Raw genomic sequence first — 17658 nt, forward strand, 5'->3', positions numbered from 1 at the left:
TTTCTTTCCTCCCTAAGTCAGCATTTTGGCATGGTCAACACTGCACTGCATTCTCAAGAGTAAGAACTTAGTTTGAAGAAACAAAAAAAGGAAAGGTACTTAAACAGAAAAGTACCTTCTAAATTCAGTGGGATTAAGGGAACAACTTCTAAAAACACGTTAAATGACATTTTAAATTACAAAAACAGATAACTCTGCTTTTTACATCAGGAAAGTAAAACAATAACTTTATTCATTTAAAAGCTAATTCGTATAACTGCAAAAACTACCAATCATCTGGCATACTTTAATGATTAAAACCAATATATGCACAAACACTAAGTCTTGATAGCATCACTGCTTTGATTTCAATAGTACAAAGATGGGCACGAAGCACAGCGTCCCACTCTGATCTGTGCTGCTGTTGCTTCACCTCGAGCACTGTGTGCAGTTTTGGGCACCACAGTATAAAGAGGACATAAAACTATTAGTGTCCAGAGGAGGTTTACAAAGATGGTGCAGGGTTTAGATGGCAAGATGTATGAGGAACAGTTGAGGCTCCTTGGTTTGTTCAGCCCAGAGCAGAGGCTGAGGCCTAATGGCGGCTGCAGCTCCTCACAGGGAGCAGAGTGGCAGCGCTGAGCTCTGCTTTCCGTGACAGCGACAGGGCCCGAGGGAACAGACTCACCAATTAATGCATGTACTTTCAATTTGTTAGGCTTTAATTTCCAGGCATGACCCATGTTACACAATTATTAGTTTCATTCACATCGGACTTTTGTTCTTTATGAAGGTATTTAAACAATCTTCTTTTTAAGTTTAACTGAATTTCTTACTAAATGGGATTTTGCAGTTTGAGGATCAAGCACCTGCTTTATGAACCTATTCCAACACTCCAGAGTTCTTTCTGAAGACTGTACATCAGATCAGAATTCCATATGTTTTCTTGTCATCCCATAAGTGCCACAATGAAAATTAAATTCCATCACTTATCCATCTCCTGTTCATACGTGTGAGGTCTGCATTTTTTTGCCACAGGATTATATTAGTATTTTATAATGAGTTGATTGCCAATTACGACTAAGAGACTCAGGAGAGTCTCTTTTTTTCAGGACAGAATCCAGCTGTGGATTACATCTTCCTTCTAAGATCTGCAAATTTATTTCTTCGATGCAGTCAACCTTATTTTGTCTGAAAAGGGGCAGCATAGCACATGGCAACAATTCCAAAGTAGCCACCATTGTCATTATTGTAATTACGTGTAAATGTAGTATCAAGGATCTGTATTTGCCATTCTAAATACTGCTAGGAAATTAGCATTCTTTCTGTTTCTTCGAACTTCTTCTTCGGCATGTTACAAGATGTTTGAAACCAGATGTTCTTTGAGGTCTTTTTCAACCTAAGTCATTCCATGTTTTAAAAGCTCATGTTGCCAAACCGTACAACCCAAATACTAGACATTTTATTTATTTATTTGTTTGTTTGTTTGTTTTTAGGACAAGTTAGATGGTTTAGCAGTATTCAAAGTATTTGCTTTACAACAGGCCTATTTATGAAGATTTCTGCTTGACCCTTCTGATTATAAATTCCATATTGATTTTCTTAGTTTTATTTAACAGTTCTTCAAAACTTATAATGTACATTGGTATTTCCTCTTTCCTTTTTTCTCTACTCTTTCATTTTATGCTGCTCTGTGGAGACGCTAAATATCCTAATTAGCTGGAGATTTAAAAATATCTTTAAAGTCTTGCCATAGCTGTTTTTTGTCTAGAGTGTGTTAAAATACATTGCTCGAATTGAATCAGGTCTATGGTTTTACTTTACTTCAGAATTCATGGGCTTCCTAATATTGATAGTCTAATATTTTTCACTGTTTCTCTCCTCTGAATCTTCTTTACCTCCAACTTTGTTCTACACGGAGCAGCACTGTCAGATTTCCAGTTTCTATTAAAAGATTGACTGCCACATCAGACTGACAGGTCCTTTCGAAAAGAACTTGAAATTTCCCATTTTTCCTTTTTAACACTTGAATTCTATTGAGTTCTTACATCACAAAACAGTGAAGACAGGATTTCTTTTTAAAGCTTATTTACATCGTTCTTTGAACATACATTTTGTTGTGTTTAGCATCTCTTCTCCCTACAAATGTCAATTCCCCTCTCTGTTTTCTCCCGTCAGACCTTTATCTTCAGGTACCAGAGTGCCAGACCAGATGAAGGACATTAGGATTCTCAGTGTAAAATCAATAGCCTGTGTGATAGATCAAATTTTTGTCGATACTCCAGACATCAACTCTTGCACATTCCATACACTTATGGGAAGCTTCTGACTTCCTTCAGCCTTGAGCTTGGCCATCCCTAGAGTTCCCACACAACTGCACTGACAAGCTCCTCATCCTATACAAATAGGTATAGGAACTAATTGTATTCTCAGCACAGTTATTCACAACCTGTATGGGAACTGCTGAATCATGACCTGAACCTCTGATTGACCACCTGAGGGCAAGCAATGAGTCAGCCCTGGGAGCACAGGTGAAGGTAATTCACCTGTGTTACTGGAAGAGGTGGAGCCAGGTTGCACCTCTCCTAGACCCCATTTAAGATCTGACTACCAGTAGGGAGGGTTCTCTTTTGGAGACTGCTCCTCTTTGAGTCTTCTTAGTGAGCCCAGGACAAGGGTAAGTTTTTCAACCATTCTTCTTTGGTGTAATAACTTGTTTAGCCTAACTTTCCTGTGTATTTCTTAATTATAACATCTGTTTATTCATTGATTATACACAATCCCATCACTTTTTGTATACCATGCAAATTCTTTTGACTGCTCAGATTCTTTTAAACTGTTATCTAAATTATCTTATTGTTTTACTGTTCTAATCACAGAACTCATCCAACTTTAGAGCTTTCACTGCACCTCTGCAGTATATTCCTGTGGTTTGTCCTCATGACTGCTCTTAATTAAGGCTGGTATTATGTAGAAAACAAAATAGTTAGTCCTTACCACTACTGTTTGTGTTTAACTGCTATTACTTAGCACTGAGTTTCTAACCTAAGTAGCCTTTTTTAACTTAATGTTTCACTCTTTCTCATGATGAGAAATCTGCATCAGATAAGCAAATTCTTATATGGACTAAGACCTTATTCAGCTTCTTTCCAAAGGATACATAACAGTTAATTCCTTTTCCCTTTTGAGTGTATGTGGCTCAGATAATACAAGCTCTAAGACCCTCCATATCAAAAATGTGAACTCATCTTCCTCCTAACTGAATATGACATACCTCCTAGTTGCCTTCTTTTGACTTTTTCCATCTGGCTAGTCTAAGAATATATTTTTTGTTGGCATCTAAAGTTAAGGGAAACTGAAATACTTTGGCAGTGTCAAAAATCAGATCCTTACTTTGTTCCAAGAACTCTAAATAAGAAAAAGCATATAATAAAAAACTAAAAAAAAAAAAAAAAAAAAAAACACCCTAACACTACCAGTTACTTCTTTGAATGACAGTTTTCTTCCTATCTTAGCCAAAGTAAACTGAAGAATTACGTACTTTATTATTAAAAGAAAGACTAATCTTTAATATTAATGTTACAACCGATGTCTATAGCTTAAGGGCAGCCAGAGAAAGAAAGCTGTTTATGAAACTAATTGTTTCTGAAATAGAAGAGGAATTTACCACAGTTTCTGTTAAGATGCATAGAGAGTAAGAAGTATTAAGAACTGTGCATGCTGTAAATGTTTATCAGATGCAGAAATTGTGGCATGACTTATTCTACTTTGATAAAGTCACACAGATCTAATCATAGACAAGAGGAAATGAGAAGAATTGACAAAAGTAAATTACAGATGCTGCGAAGTTCCTATTACTGCCTTCAGCTCTGATATTTTATGCATCATGAGACAGGGAAGCAGCAGCTGCATTGCTGTGCAGCCACCCATTCTTCCCACGAGCATCACAGCTGCATCCAGCTAAGAGATAACAGACGCTTACCATAAACGGCTAACTTTCCACAATAATGCAGTAGCTTTGCTCTTATGTTCATTTGAGGTTATATATTCTGTTTTCATTCAATAGGAATCTCATATATTATGGATAGAAAAAAATATGAGCATCATAAGTACTCCCTGTTAAGTAAGAATTTTGTTCCATGTGTTAGAGCTTCAACATAACGCAAAAGAGAGATGAAGAAATTCAGATTAGTTGACTCACAAATAGTGCAAACCTAGAGTGATTCTCTAGCATAAAATAATAGTCACACCAAGAAAGTCAAAGGCAGCTAATCAGCATTACATCATGACACAAGTAGCTGTCTTCAGAATGTGCTCTGACAATTCCTTTAGTATGTATGTTACTGACAGAAGGAATTCAGTTAGGTTACAGTATCAACAGAAGTCAAAATAAATTACTTGGTACTAGGAACCAGAACATTCACATCAGAATCACTAACAAAGGGATTTTATTCTGAAGCAGCACATCTAAAGCTAAAAGTATACAATTAACCTACTTAATCAGCAAAACCCATACGGAAGGTGCCATTGGTTCATGCTAACCAATCATTTGCACCTTGCTGTGCACTAACATGAGGATCTTTACTCTAGAAAGCCAGAAGTAACTCTAGTGGAAAAAACTTTTCGTGATACTGATCAGAGGACTTTGTGAAGTACTAACAGCTGCATTTGCAAAAAGCCTTTCTCTAGATGCAGAGCTGCAATACTTTGCTCACTACTCTCAACACAAATTATTCCGTGCTAATCATGCCAAGCATCAGGTCAGCTTAGACATTATTTTACTACTTCACGTTTTTTAATTAAGTCATCTATGTCTGAGTAAACTAAGAAGTTGTGCATTTTTGCCGAACGTATCAATGAAACAGATCAACAGGATTGTTTATCACTCACATTCAGACATCAGAAACTGTGATATTTAAACAAATGTTAAATGTTAAAAACTAAAATCAAAAATGTGCTAATAATGACCTATTATTTGGTTAAAATATCAAAGCAAACACTAAAACTAAAAAAGAGAATTACTGAGATGTTTCTGAATAATGAGCGTTTTGGATGTCAGACTCCTTAAAACACTCAGGATAATAGACATATTTCGCCACTAAAAAGTATTTGTTGTCCTCACTGTATAGCAGATAATACACATTGCAGTACTGCCCCAGTATGTAATTCCAATGTAAGAAAAATGTCATGAGTCTCTACAGAAGCTTCGATATCAGTAGACTTATACATTCTAAAATTGACATAACTTTCATTGAGAAAACAGGACACAATTTGCATATCCAGCAGTTTCATGCTTTCAAAGAATGCACATGCAGTAAGAATGGGATCTCTATGCCAGCTATTTTTTTCTGTCAGACAAAATAATTAAGACAATCATTAAAGTTGAATATATTTTTTTCCCTAAAGACCAACTTTGATACATTTTTTCAAATGTGTGCATGTACAAGCATGTGCATCTTATGTATGAAGTGGATTTCCCACAGAAGGGTTGTTTTTACCAACTCCCTCATGATTCAGAAATGTTAGGAAAAGGAGGAAGCTGCACTAGACAGAATTTGCCTCCAGACAGGCTGATGCAACTCAAGAATTACAGCCAGAAAGTGGGTGTTTGAGTTGGGTCTAGGGAAGAGAGAAAAATGTACTCATCTCAAGTTTCTTATGGACCAGGGGAATTTGGGGGCCATTCCCCTGCCCTATTCCTTTCTGATATTGTCTTATTTTTTTTTAAATACAAGGTTCAACTGTAAACAGTATACTTCTAGACATACACTGAACTTGTCATAGCAAGCGATTATTTCAATGAAGATCAATTTCATTTCAGCTCATCTCCCAAAAGACAGAATCATGTATACAAGGCTAGGAGTGCTAATTTGAATTAAATAGTTAAAGTTCAAAACAACAAAAATCAGATAAGTATGCAGAGGGGCTCCTCTTTTGTTTGGTTATATTGTGATTACAAGAGCAATATTAAACTCAAAGATTACTCAGTTTTTACCAGAGCTCGCTTGGCAGGAAACGACACAGGACCTCTAGCCCTACTAAGCTGGCCAAATGCCACACATTAATTTCATGGTTGTAAAACACAGTGATGAGCTGCAACTACTTCCTGAAACTCAGATAAAACATAAGATAAGTGGATTATTCTAAAGCTTTCATAGTTCCATGGTAACATCAAATGTCTTGGCTTTCCTCAAGTCCAGGTAACATACACCTATGGCCCAGACCTATGTTAAAACCTATCAACAGAACATTTCTAGTCTAACCAGTGACAATGAGAACTTTGAAGAAACAAAAGCAGATCAAAAAAGGTTGTCTAATATCATAACTAGTACTGAAAGTTCTCTCATTCAGTAGTACATCTTAAAAGGCATCACAAGATCTAAATACTCTGAAAATACGTGAAAATTCTCTTCCATCATTCCTTTTCTTTCTCTTCTCTGATGTCTTTGCAGCTCAGCTACTGACTAGCTGGAAGATGTCACTATAAAGGTATCTGCTACCAAAAGGCAATGTTTTCAAAAACAGGAGACAAACTTTGCTACTTCATTGTAGCAAAGATGAAAATCAAACTTTTCTTTCATGCCTGGATTCTTCTGCCATTGCTCACGCCTCTGACACTCCAGCATTAGATAAATGGAAATGCAATAATTTTTTGTATATTTGGAGAGGCTGCACTTTAGAAGGGACAGTGTGGAGAGGGACCAAGGAAGCTGTGCAGTGCAGAGGTAACACCAAATGCTGGTAATAGCTGAGACTGAAGTGAACATATTCATCATCAGTGAATTTTCATCCATTACAGAACACTAGTTCTGGGAGATCATCAAACTTGCCAGTCATGAAGCTTGTAGATTCCAGCTACCATGGTCTCTGAGACTGTTTTCCTTGGTTTCGATCAAGTCTCTTAGATGAGACAGCAATTCTTGCTGTCCCTGTTACTAGTGCTTTTCCGTTATATCCTCCATAAGAAATCCTTCAATCTCCCTGTTAGTTCAACAAATTGTAAGCACAGTTAGAAAGGCAGGAGGTAACAGCAACATAATTCACTACGCCCTGTTAAGTATCAAGTACAACTTGCAAAAGAAGAAAACAAAAAAGAAAAGGAAAAGTGAAGACAAAATAGGGTAAATACTTCCAAAAGCTAACAGAACAAGAATGCAATTGTTGTTTTTTTTCACAGAATGGAAAAGACAGGCACAGACTGTGAGCAAATTAGAAAGAGGAGGAATATTCTCTAAGTCACATGTCAGCCTTTCAAAAAGTTTCTCCTCTCTAATATCTTCTCCTATACTTGTCAGCAGTGAAGGGAAGCAAGAGTAAAACCATGTAAGGGAGCACCTTGTTCAGAAAATGCACACTCATTCATAGGAAACTGACTGAAGAGCTGAAAAGCATCAATTCTTTATTCTACCTTCATTCTTATGTGCTGAGTGAGAGTATTTAGTTTCAGTCAACAGAGGTTGAATAGGGCACAGCTGGCTTGCAGCAAAGACACATCAGTGACTTTCATGTCTGGCATCAGTGGCTTTTAGTATGTCAAATTGGCCCTCTTATGTACCCCTGCATGACTGTGCAGAAGTTGGAGAATTAAAGAGATAAATGATTATTACAGGATATGACATATTTGCATTAATGCCTGGTCTCAAGCCTCTCTCCTGAACTCCCCACTCTTCCTTTAAGCTCAGTTTTTATTTCTAGTCTATTTATATTTTCCTTCACTACACTTCTGATCCTATATAAAAAGAATGGGCCAAAATGATTCTGTACTTCCAAGAAAATAGGTACTTTCTACGGACCCAAAGCTTCTTGGGAGGAAGCTGGTTATCCAATAGGGAACTGGAACCCTATACGTACCTGTTATTAGCTAGGAAAAAGCTTCATCTTCACTGGCAAATGCTATGCAAAGTAAAAATCTTTTTCATCTCTCATCCTATTCAGAGCCATCAGGTAGGAAAAGCTGTGATAGATCCCGTTGAATTGCAAAAACTATTCTTGCAGCAAGGTGAAATATGAACTATCTTAAGTTCTACATGGCAAACAGCAATCATCCTGATCTTCCCCTTGCAACTGATATTGGTGCACCTATTTTGGAACAGCATAACTGTGTGTTCTGCTCAGCTGTTAACAATAGCTTTGTAAGCAAGTGTTGCAAGCCCTTACGGCTTTTTTATATGCCTATGTAGCTGCTTTTCTTTCCATTTCCCCTACTATGTGCCAGGTTACAGAAACACTTCCAAGCAGCAGATTCAGAAATAGAAAGAGTTCAAGGCCAGGTTTCACACCTGCAACCTTGCAGCTCTGGGCTGTTCCAGCCCTGAAGACCAATCTCATTATTATAAATTCAAGGCTTCCTCTAACATCCCGGTTTTATGCTCAGTAATTCCAAATAAAGTCTACATTTTTTTACTTGTTTGTTTGGGGCAGGAAGGCATGGAAGAGGAGGGAGGAAAAAATAATGCATGGGAGCTATATAACAATTACGCATCATGTTTTATTTCAATTAAATAGTTCAATAAAATGCCATAGTACTTCATGCAAACTAATTTATCACTCAATTTAAGACACCATATCACTCCAGTTCCCTCAAGAAGAGGTATTCCTGCTTGACACTTAACATAGCAGTCATACTTCAGCTTCTCTAGATCTTTCAGAAAGTAATACTAATTAGCATCACGTTTTACAGGGTTAAACGTCAACACTCATTTTTATTTATTTGAGAATTCTACATGGGAACCTGTTTTCTAAAGTAAAATAAATAAAATTTTTAGCTTCCAGCAGCAGCAGAAAGCTATTCCAAACAATATGTCTCCAAGTTCCTGAGCGGAGAGTGGGAGACAAACACCTTAAAAACAAAACAAACAAGCCCCACCGTATGACACACACATGCTATCTGCCTATGACAAATTCTGATATAGAGTATGCAAAGAGAATAAGGAATCAGTAGGCACTGTGGCTTAAGACTTGTATAGTATGGATGGACTTGTATACTTTGTTTGGAAAACAAGGTGGATTGTAATTGGATGAATTGCCTCACAAAACCAATTTTTTTGACTGCAAGTGTGGATTATGCAACCCACACTAACTGTCTGGTCTTCTAGATGGACTGAATTACACTTTCTCATTTACAGAGAACATCTCTTGCTGTATTACTCGTCCAACCCTGCAAAGTAGTTTAATACTACAATGCTGCAAGATAAAATCATATAAAATCAAAATAAAACCACAAGGGGACAAAACTGTGCCTTTGCATTGCCCTTCAGAAGAAATATAAGTAGAGAGCTCTCTTCTGATGAGTACTGACTGTCCAAATGGAAAATACAGACCCAATGACATTTTTAGAAGAACAGCATAAACATCTTCCTGTTTTAGCTAACAGTCTTTCTCCTCATAGAGAGAAAGAGAGAATGCAAAGTTGTTCATACTTGTACACAGCTGGGACTGTAACTCAAGGGAGTTTCTGCATTGCTACTTAATTCACTTTAAAATTCATTCAGATATTAAAAGTAGGGGGAAAAAAAAAAGAAAAAACACCCAAACCAAAGCATCTTCATCTTAGAAGGCTAGCAACTCTGGAAATTATCCCAGTGTAAATCTCAGACAAATCTGTATTTTGCTGAAACAAGAACTCTGGGAGTAGGTGATGTATGAAAGTAGCTCAGAGTTCCCTGTTAAGTGCAGTTCTACTTTGGACACCAAGATGCTGAAAAACATCAGAATGAGAATTTAATAACTGGCTTATCACTGAGAACAGAGGTCAAAAGAAAAGTGGACAGTACAATCTCTGAATTAAATTTGACTGCGGAAATGAAGATCCTTAAGGTGGTGTATAAAATACTCAAATTGTTTGCAAATATAGCATCTAATTGCCAAGTACAAGGAAAATCAATGCCTGTCAGATGCCAGCACAGCTAATTACAAGAAGACAAAATAATGATTTTTATCAAACTTAGTGTGTGTTCCTCCACTAATATATCTATCAATGTTTATGTCACTTATAGTGCTTTCTGGGTGGTTGCTGCATACAGTTTTCGTGCAGTCAAGAAGCTTCCTGGCTGAAAATGTGCTTTTATAAAGAAAAGTTGGCCTGAACCCTGCATTTCCAATTCAAGCAGTGGATTCTGAAGCTTGTTAACTCTCTGGAGCAGCTGATAGTTAAAGACTTGTTTCCGCTTTCCTAACAATTTCCTGGTTTGCATAACAATCCTAAGAGAAACACACTCAAGAAGTTTTCCAGCACAGAGATTTTGTCTCTAACATACTTCTAGTTTCAAGGCACAGAAAATGTTTGTATATAATTACAATAATTTTAGAGGTATATTTCTTTACAAATACATTTACAGACAAATATGTATTCGCTATTTGGTTTAAAACAAAATTATGATAATTTTGTCATATCCAGGAAATACAAAACAGTGGCTTATGCCTGGTGCTTAACTCATGCCATTGTGAATAAAGAGGGAAGGGGTTTAATGTTTAATTTCCTGTTAAAAACACACACAGGATAAAATCTTCCAAAGAGCAGTTATAAAACATGTATTTGTTAGCCAAGAAACGAGGTAAATATGGAACAAAGCCCAGGCTTACTTTTATTCCTTTCCCCCCTATCCTAAGATCCTAAGAACAAAGTAACTGAAGGCCATGACACATATTTGGAGGCACTGAGCAACAACATATTAATCAGCCTAGCTGATTTACATACCATGTAACCAATCCATTGGGGCAGTTTCTCAGGTAACACAATGATGCAGTTGGGCTCAAGGTACTGCACTGCAATGAGTACTGCATACCTGTCAAATACAAGTAGTACCAACTTCCAACTACCTTCCTGGCTACCTGGTTAGTACACGCATCTGCATTAGCAGGTAGTCTGACCTGTCTATAGCCAGTTTCTAGCTACAACGTATTGACAACACTGCTACCTTTGGTAGTAGCTGAAGACATCGCAGAGAATATTTTTTAGAATTCTAAAGCAGAAAAAATTTCAGATCCCCCTGAAACTCAGTGCTGCGTGTCCTGGTACTGTGATTTCAGCTGCAGCAATTCAGCCTTCATCATAGTTCTATCATGAGTAATGGCTTATTAGATTATTCTGCAGTTCACCACAGTTCCCAGACTAGCACCGAATTTCTCTGCAACACTTGCAGTCTTTTAAAAATCCCAGCTCTTCTCTTTGTTCAAATGCCTGAATTAGGAAAAAAAAAAAAAGTGACTGTATTTAGGAGAAACTGAATGCTTAGCACATAGTTTTCAATAGTAATACTGCATTTGTGGATCTTACAATAAAAATAAACCATCAAATAGTTTCTGTCTACCGTGTGACGGTCAAGTCAGGTCCTCAGTGCACATTTTGAGGTACTGAATTAGAGAAGCATTGTAGTACTTCTTGTGATGCTCAGTGATTCACATTCAAACTTAGATGTTAACAACTGTAAGTGTATTCAATTTTGGTTTTGTTTTGCTTTCTTTTCAGTAAGAATAAAGTCACTGTTGCAGATATAGCTGAAGAGCTTTCTTAGCTTTGGTAGCATACTACTCAAACTAACACAGCTTAAGCTTTCTCAGCAGATGTACTCTAAATACTTTTTAGTCAATACATTTAGTTTCATATTTGATGTAAGGAAACACACAGGAATTACATATTTCTAGTGAATTTAATCTGATGGCAGGCATGCTGAATTTCTTGCAAAAATAATTTTTTTTATAAATCTGGTTTTGAGACTATAAGTAGTCCTGACTTTATTTCTAAAACTTGCATTTACAGCTGCTGTAGGTATGTGCCCTTGCTCCTTCACAAATTAATTACTGTTGATCCCTGATTTAAAGACAGTTCACTGGTGAATCTCATACTACTGTACGACATGGCCTTCATGCCCTGATCTCATGATTCTCCGTGTGAAAAGATAATTGACTAACAACATCAGTAGAGGGAAAGGGAATAGGGTGGAGACAATCTGTAACACAAAATGAGTACTGACTTGCCTTCTTGGTACTGTACGTATCCCCAAGCAATAAAATTTCAGGAAAATGATTACTTTTCTGGCCAACAGTCAGAATTGAGTTGTATACTCTCCACCTCTCTGTATGCTGCTATCACAAACTGCATGCAGAAACAAGACTGTTTTTTTTCCTTGGCTTTTCAAAAGTCAGGTAAGTTTACGAGTATTTAATGCTAGAAACACCACAGTATTCCAGATTCAAGTGAACTAGCAGAATTCTCTAGTGCAGTGGTGACTTGAGACTTTAATCTAGTTGAATTTACAGTACAGTGCATTAGCTGTTCTCGTAAAAGATTTGCTTTAATTTTAGTTCTCTCTCCATTTATCTTACGGCTGTGTAATCTTCAGTAGAGAGGCCGAAGAGATTTCCCCTAAAGAAACAGGACTTGCCTCTTCTTCAGAATCAAAAAGTATATTTAAGACAGTTCATCCTACTTTTAAACATATGTCGCAAGACACTTGTCTATACTTTCCTTTTTCTGTACGCTACTTGCTTCTTTACACGTTCCAAAGCAATTAAACAAGCATGTATGTGCATGCACGCAAGTATACAAATGAAACAGGAAATGAAAAATCTAATGAAGTCAGAATGCAAGCTAACATCAATCTGCTGCAAAGACAGAAAGTATTATTAACATCTTACCATCATCCAGCTCAAGACAAAGATTGTACACAGCCAGAGGCCTCTTAATACGTTGCCCTTGTCTTCTGGATTGCCTTGGTGGGGCATTTGGAGGAGATACTGACATAGAGATTGACTCAGGAAGAGTGACATCAGGCAGGGTTTTGAAAATCTGCAATCAAGAACACAAAGGGTGTTAATTATTTATCATGAAAAGCAACCTGTCTAATGCAATCGTAAGCCATTATCAAACAACCTTTGTTTTGGATTTCATTCAAAACAGGCAGAAGCAAAAAATCCATTCCATCAAGTCTGAGAGTATGCCACGGATCGTTAATGAGCATTTTTAAAATAAATAAATAAATAGATATAAAATGGAAACATGCAAGAGCACTGCCTACGCTTTAACCAAGCTACAAACCAATTAATCCAAAGGTAATGTGTGTGAATGTGCTTGCCAGCTAGGATGGGAGGGAAGGGGAAAGAGGGAGATGAACCAGCCTCCAAAAAGTTTTCAAGTTTCAGCTAGGGCCTATAATGTTGCCAGAATACCCATTTTAATTTTCAAAACTTATGATATCACTATGTTATCTGGCAGATTAAATATATATCATATTCTTGAAGAGAGCAAAGGGAAAATTCTGAGGGGAGGGATTTTTAATGAGAGATACCATAGTAACATACCATGTGAGATTTTTTTCAGTCAACTATTATACATTGAGTCACATTTGTATTAAATGGTGATAGGCACAAAGACGCATACAAAAAGGATTGCAGTTCTGATCACCATTTTGTCCTTTGAGTCATGACTGTTAGCATGTCACCACTTCATAGAAAATACCATGCCACTTCTCTCTGGGTTAACCAGCAACACAAATCTGCTCAAACTGATAGTATTTTAACTGACACGTACAAGGCACAGTCTAATGATGTTGATTTACTTCTAGAAAATTATCAGTATGTCAATGTACAATATTACAGCAGCCTTTTACAACTGATCGTGGCAGATTCTCATAAAATTAGGTCAATATTTTTTTATCAAATGGCAACCAGCTGATAAAGAAAAGCACAAACAGCTGAACAAAAAAACCCTGTGTCTGTAGGACACCTTACACCAACACAACACAATATATAACAAGATGCAACATAACAATACGTGGTGTTCTTTTACCCTGCAATTTTAAGAAGTCAGGTATCCATACAGGAAATACTATGAAGAGTAGACTTGTAATGAATCTTCAAAGAAACAGCTTTTTATGAAGCAGAAATCCATACAGATATGGCAGATAACACATTTTTGTATTATTACAGCACATCTCAGATCCAGTATGAAGCTAAAAGCTGGCCAGGCTATTCTACTCATAAGAAAAATGGCATAATCATCTTGTGGTAAGGCAGTCAAGACATCATATCAAAATTATAAGAAATTCTATAGGCTAGATTTGTTAATTCCAAATATTACACGTGTAGGAAGGAAATGAGCCAGGAACACACATACACACTGCCTTATAAATACTTAATGATTACTCGCACACTGGCAAAACGATGATGTACAAAATCATCAGAAACACCATTCTGAAAAGTGTGGAAGAAGGATGAGATCACCAAAACTAAGCAGCAGCAAGCAGGAAGCTCCATGGAAATACTACCTTTCTTCCCAACAGGGGAATGTTCTGGAGGGGAAGACAAAATGATAAAATTTGAACCCCAAACCAGTTCTAAGAAAACTGGCTCCCACTTCTTCACATGCCTATGAACACTGAATATGAGAGAGAACCAAAATAACACAACAACGTACCTATAAACCCATAAAATATTTATGAAGAAGAAAGGATACCAGCCCAACCTGGTTCTCCCCTGCACAGACAGCGTGGCTCTCAGACAGTGACGAAGCTCTAATTGCGTTTAGAGTGTTAAAGCCATTTTTAAGCCATGATTCAATTTATAATAATGAAATCTAGCATGTACCTACATGGCACTTGGCTAGTGGTACCACACTGCCCCCTTATGTGGAAACATGAGACTAATCTGAGCCGTTTCAGGAATAAATATTTGCCTCTGAAAAATTCAGAAGCACCAAAAACTTTAAATGCCATCTTTTTCATGGACTAAATGTTGAGTCCGGACCCTCTGGTAAATAGCCTGCTGCCAAGAGGTTGCAGCACATTGTTTACTATGTCACATTTCCCAGCCGTGTTTATTTGTACTGCCTTAACTATATATCTCTACTGAAACTAATGATGGTGAGAAGAACAAGCATTCCCTACGAGTGCTTCATAAGAGATGAGCTTTCTTATATGCATTTAGATGATGTACATAGTTTGCAGTTAATTTCTTAAGCAACTCACAAGTATTTGCTTCAAATAAAATTAATAGCAAGAGTCAAAAAAGCAAAACACAATCAAGACAGCTGTAAAGCTGATCCTTACTTAATGAGTAAGGCAATATGGCATTGAGTTGGAGGCAGAAAATGAATCCAAGCAGATTCCTAACAGTAAGTAGCTCTGTGATGTGACAAAATAGTTAGCGGTTTGCTGTGTTTTGTGGGGAAAAAAGCCTTACAAAACAAACAGGAGAAATAACAAGCCAGCAGCGAAGTCCCATTTCAAACAGCAGTACGCCATTTGGCACATGCTAGCTACTAACTTGGCAACAGTGCTCGTGCCAGGTATCAGGAGCTCCTCAGAATACTTACCCCTCCTCTACTAACATAAAATTTAATGACACTGAGTCTTCTCCTTTACTGCCAGGAGCTTCTCAGAAGACTGTTCTTCTTCTTCTGAGAAAGGCTTACAATTCCCAGATCCTTCCTGAAATGGTCATAGCTAAAACTTGGGTGATGTGAAAGAGCACTATCAGTATATCACCTCTACTATTAATATTTTGGGCTTGTCAACAGCAGAGCTGTGCATCAGTGCTCCCAGCAGCAATGTTCATTGTAACTCAGCACTATCCAGAACTGGGCAGGCTGAGTTCCCTTCCATATACAGACACCCAAGTGGGCATCAGCCCTTAGTCCTCTCTCAACTTCTTGGCATGAAAGACCGCTAGGAAAGTTTCACCTCGGGGCTAAATTCAGTGAGGTGCTGTTTTCCAGGGAGCAAGGATTACCTCCAGAGAGCTCCAGGACAACACAAGGCCACCTGCACTCTTGCACTCAGTGAGACCAGGGCAAGCATACACAAAAAACATCCATCCTCTTCCTCACGCATTCCTCTGACGCAATGCTGTTAGCTCCAGCACTTCTTTGCTTCTGCTCATCTTCACTACCTGTCTCCATGGAGAAGAAAGGGGCTCCTGAAAGTGGCATTTAGATATAAAATAGGTAATGCAGCCTCTTGACTACCAGCAAAGCTTACTGAAATCTCCAAGTATCATGAGCTGCCCTTTAGGATTCTTCTACAAGCAAGCAAAAACCCCTACCATCACCACTAGAAAGATCATTAGCATGTTTTTTTTGATTGTCTGTTTGCTTGTGTGTTTTTTTATATAAAAGAAATAGGAAATATGCTAACATTTTGCATTAAAGTTTGGGGATCATTATTGCCCTTTCAAGTTGCTCATTATTTGAACTCATACCTACTGTTATTTCCTATTTGCCTTTTCAGTAGGAAAATAAAATCCAATACAGCTCATCCATAACTGGAGCTGCATGTTCAGCAGCCGACATTTCTTTCTGCTGCAGACCCAAAGCTACAGACTGTAAAACAGTTTTGCAAAGGTAAGCATCTGAAAAGAAAGTAAAAGGTCCACCTTGCCATAAAATATGCACATACAGCATTCAGCTTCTCTTCCTTGCTTTAAATTCACTTAAATAGACAAGTGCCTTAATGGATATTTTCTACTGTTCAGAAAGAAGCGTTGCAATGTCTCACTGATAATAGGGAGATGGAAGCATGCTTTAGTTCAGTTGTGGGGAGAAAAGTTAGGGTTTTGTTTGTTTTAATTCTAATTTGCTCCTAGTCTTATTAATTTCTTAAATAATATTTCAGTATAAATGTTTCACAGCTAATAAAAGACGCCTACTGTGAGAGATAGTTACTAGAAGAATGCTGTCTATGCGCAGAAGACAAAATTCAAAATCACATACAATCAATGTTTTATCAACATATATACCAAAAATGCTACTAACATTTCAGCACACTTGCACAACAGTATGTGAACGCATCTGATTAAGTTTCAGAATACCTTTTTGCACTGCAAACCATAGCTATCGGATGCATTGTAAGGAAACTGCACATAGCCAATAGGGCAGAATTCCTCCCATTGGAGGAACAGGCCTGGAACAAATTATTTAATGGAAGATATGTTTGCCACTTCAGATAAAGCCTCCTTCCAAGTGAAAAAATAAAAATAAAAAAATGACACCTACCATTATCAGTTATTTGGGTTGCAGAAGTTACCATAGCTCACACAAAGACAAGAATAAAATCTGGTCTTTGCATTACCTCATTCAAGAAGCAATAAAAATGTACTAAACCAGACTCAAAGGTTGAGGACTTTACAGTCACATACAGTGTTACATAGTTTTTGTGACGGGGGTCAAACAGCACTGGATTTATAGAATATGATTTATCTGCAATTTAGTTGTTAAAAGCATTAGCATCTTTCTCTTCAACTACTTGAGTGCAAACCTGGAAGTTAAGTAAAACAATTTACATACGGGAGAACACCACCATGTAGCATTCAAAGCGCACAGGAACAAAACAAAAATTTTATCCAACAACAAATCTGACTGTTAATCACTCCTATCCTAATTAGCTCATTATTTTAAATGGTTGTTTAGGTTTGATCTTATATGAAAAGCAGAATTTAAAGATGCACACTGAGGTAAGTGGTAGATCAGTCTTCAAGCCCACAGTGTAGAAGTTACAAAAAAAAAAAAAAAGAGAGAGACTCTTGAGCTACTTAAAACAGTGGCATGTTTGACCTATTTTGCTCTATGCAATAGTACAAAATGAATACTTCACAGGGCTACACAAACCACAAACTGTCTTGGATATGTCCCGCTAATAACAGCCCTCTCTACAGCAGTGAGCCCAAGACCATCCCTACACACAACCA

The 17658-nt window shown here is 37.3% G+C and overlaps 1 protein-coding gene across 3 annotated transcripts in view; it reads right to left on the reverse strand.

Moving 5' to 3' along the window:
• ARHGAP10 (Rho GTPase activating protein 10) overlaps nucleotides 1-17658 on the reverse strand; it is a 135780-nt gene that overhangs the window by 23148 nt on the left and 94974 nt on the right. For all 3 annotated transcript variants that reach the window (XM_090138560.1, XM_090138561.1, XM_031588874.2), the window contains one exon: nucleotides 12616-12766. In XM_090138560.1, coding sequence (XP_089994686.1) covers nucleotides 12616-12766 — 151 coding nt within the window. The remainder of the gene's footprint in view (nucleotides 1-12615; nucleotides 12767-17658) is intronic.

Source organism: Phasianus colchicus, chromosome 4, assembly GCF_987193195.1.
Source record: "Phasianus colchicus chromosome 4, bPhaCol1.hap1.1, whole genome shotgun sequence".
Classification (NCBI taxonomy): Eukaryota; Metazoa; Chordata; class Aves; order Galliformes; family Phasianidae; genus Phasianus; species Phasianus colchicus.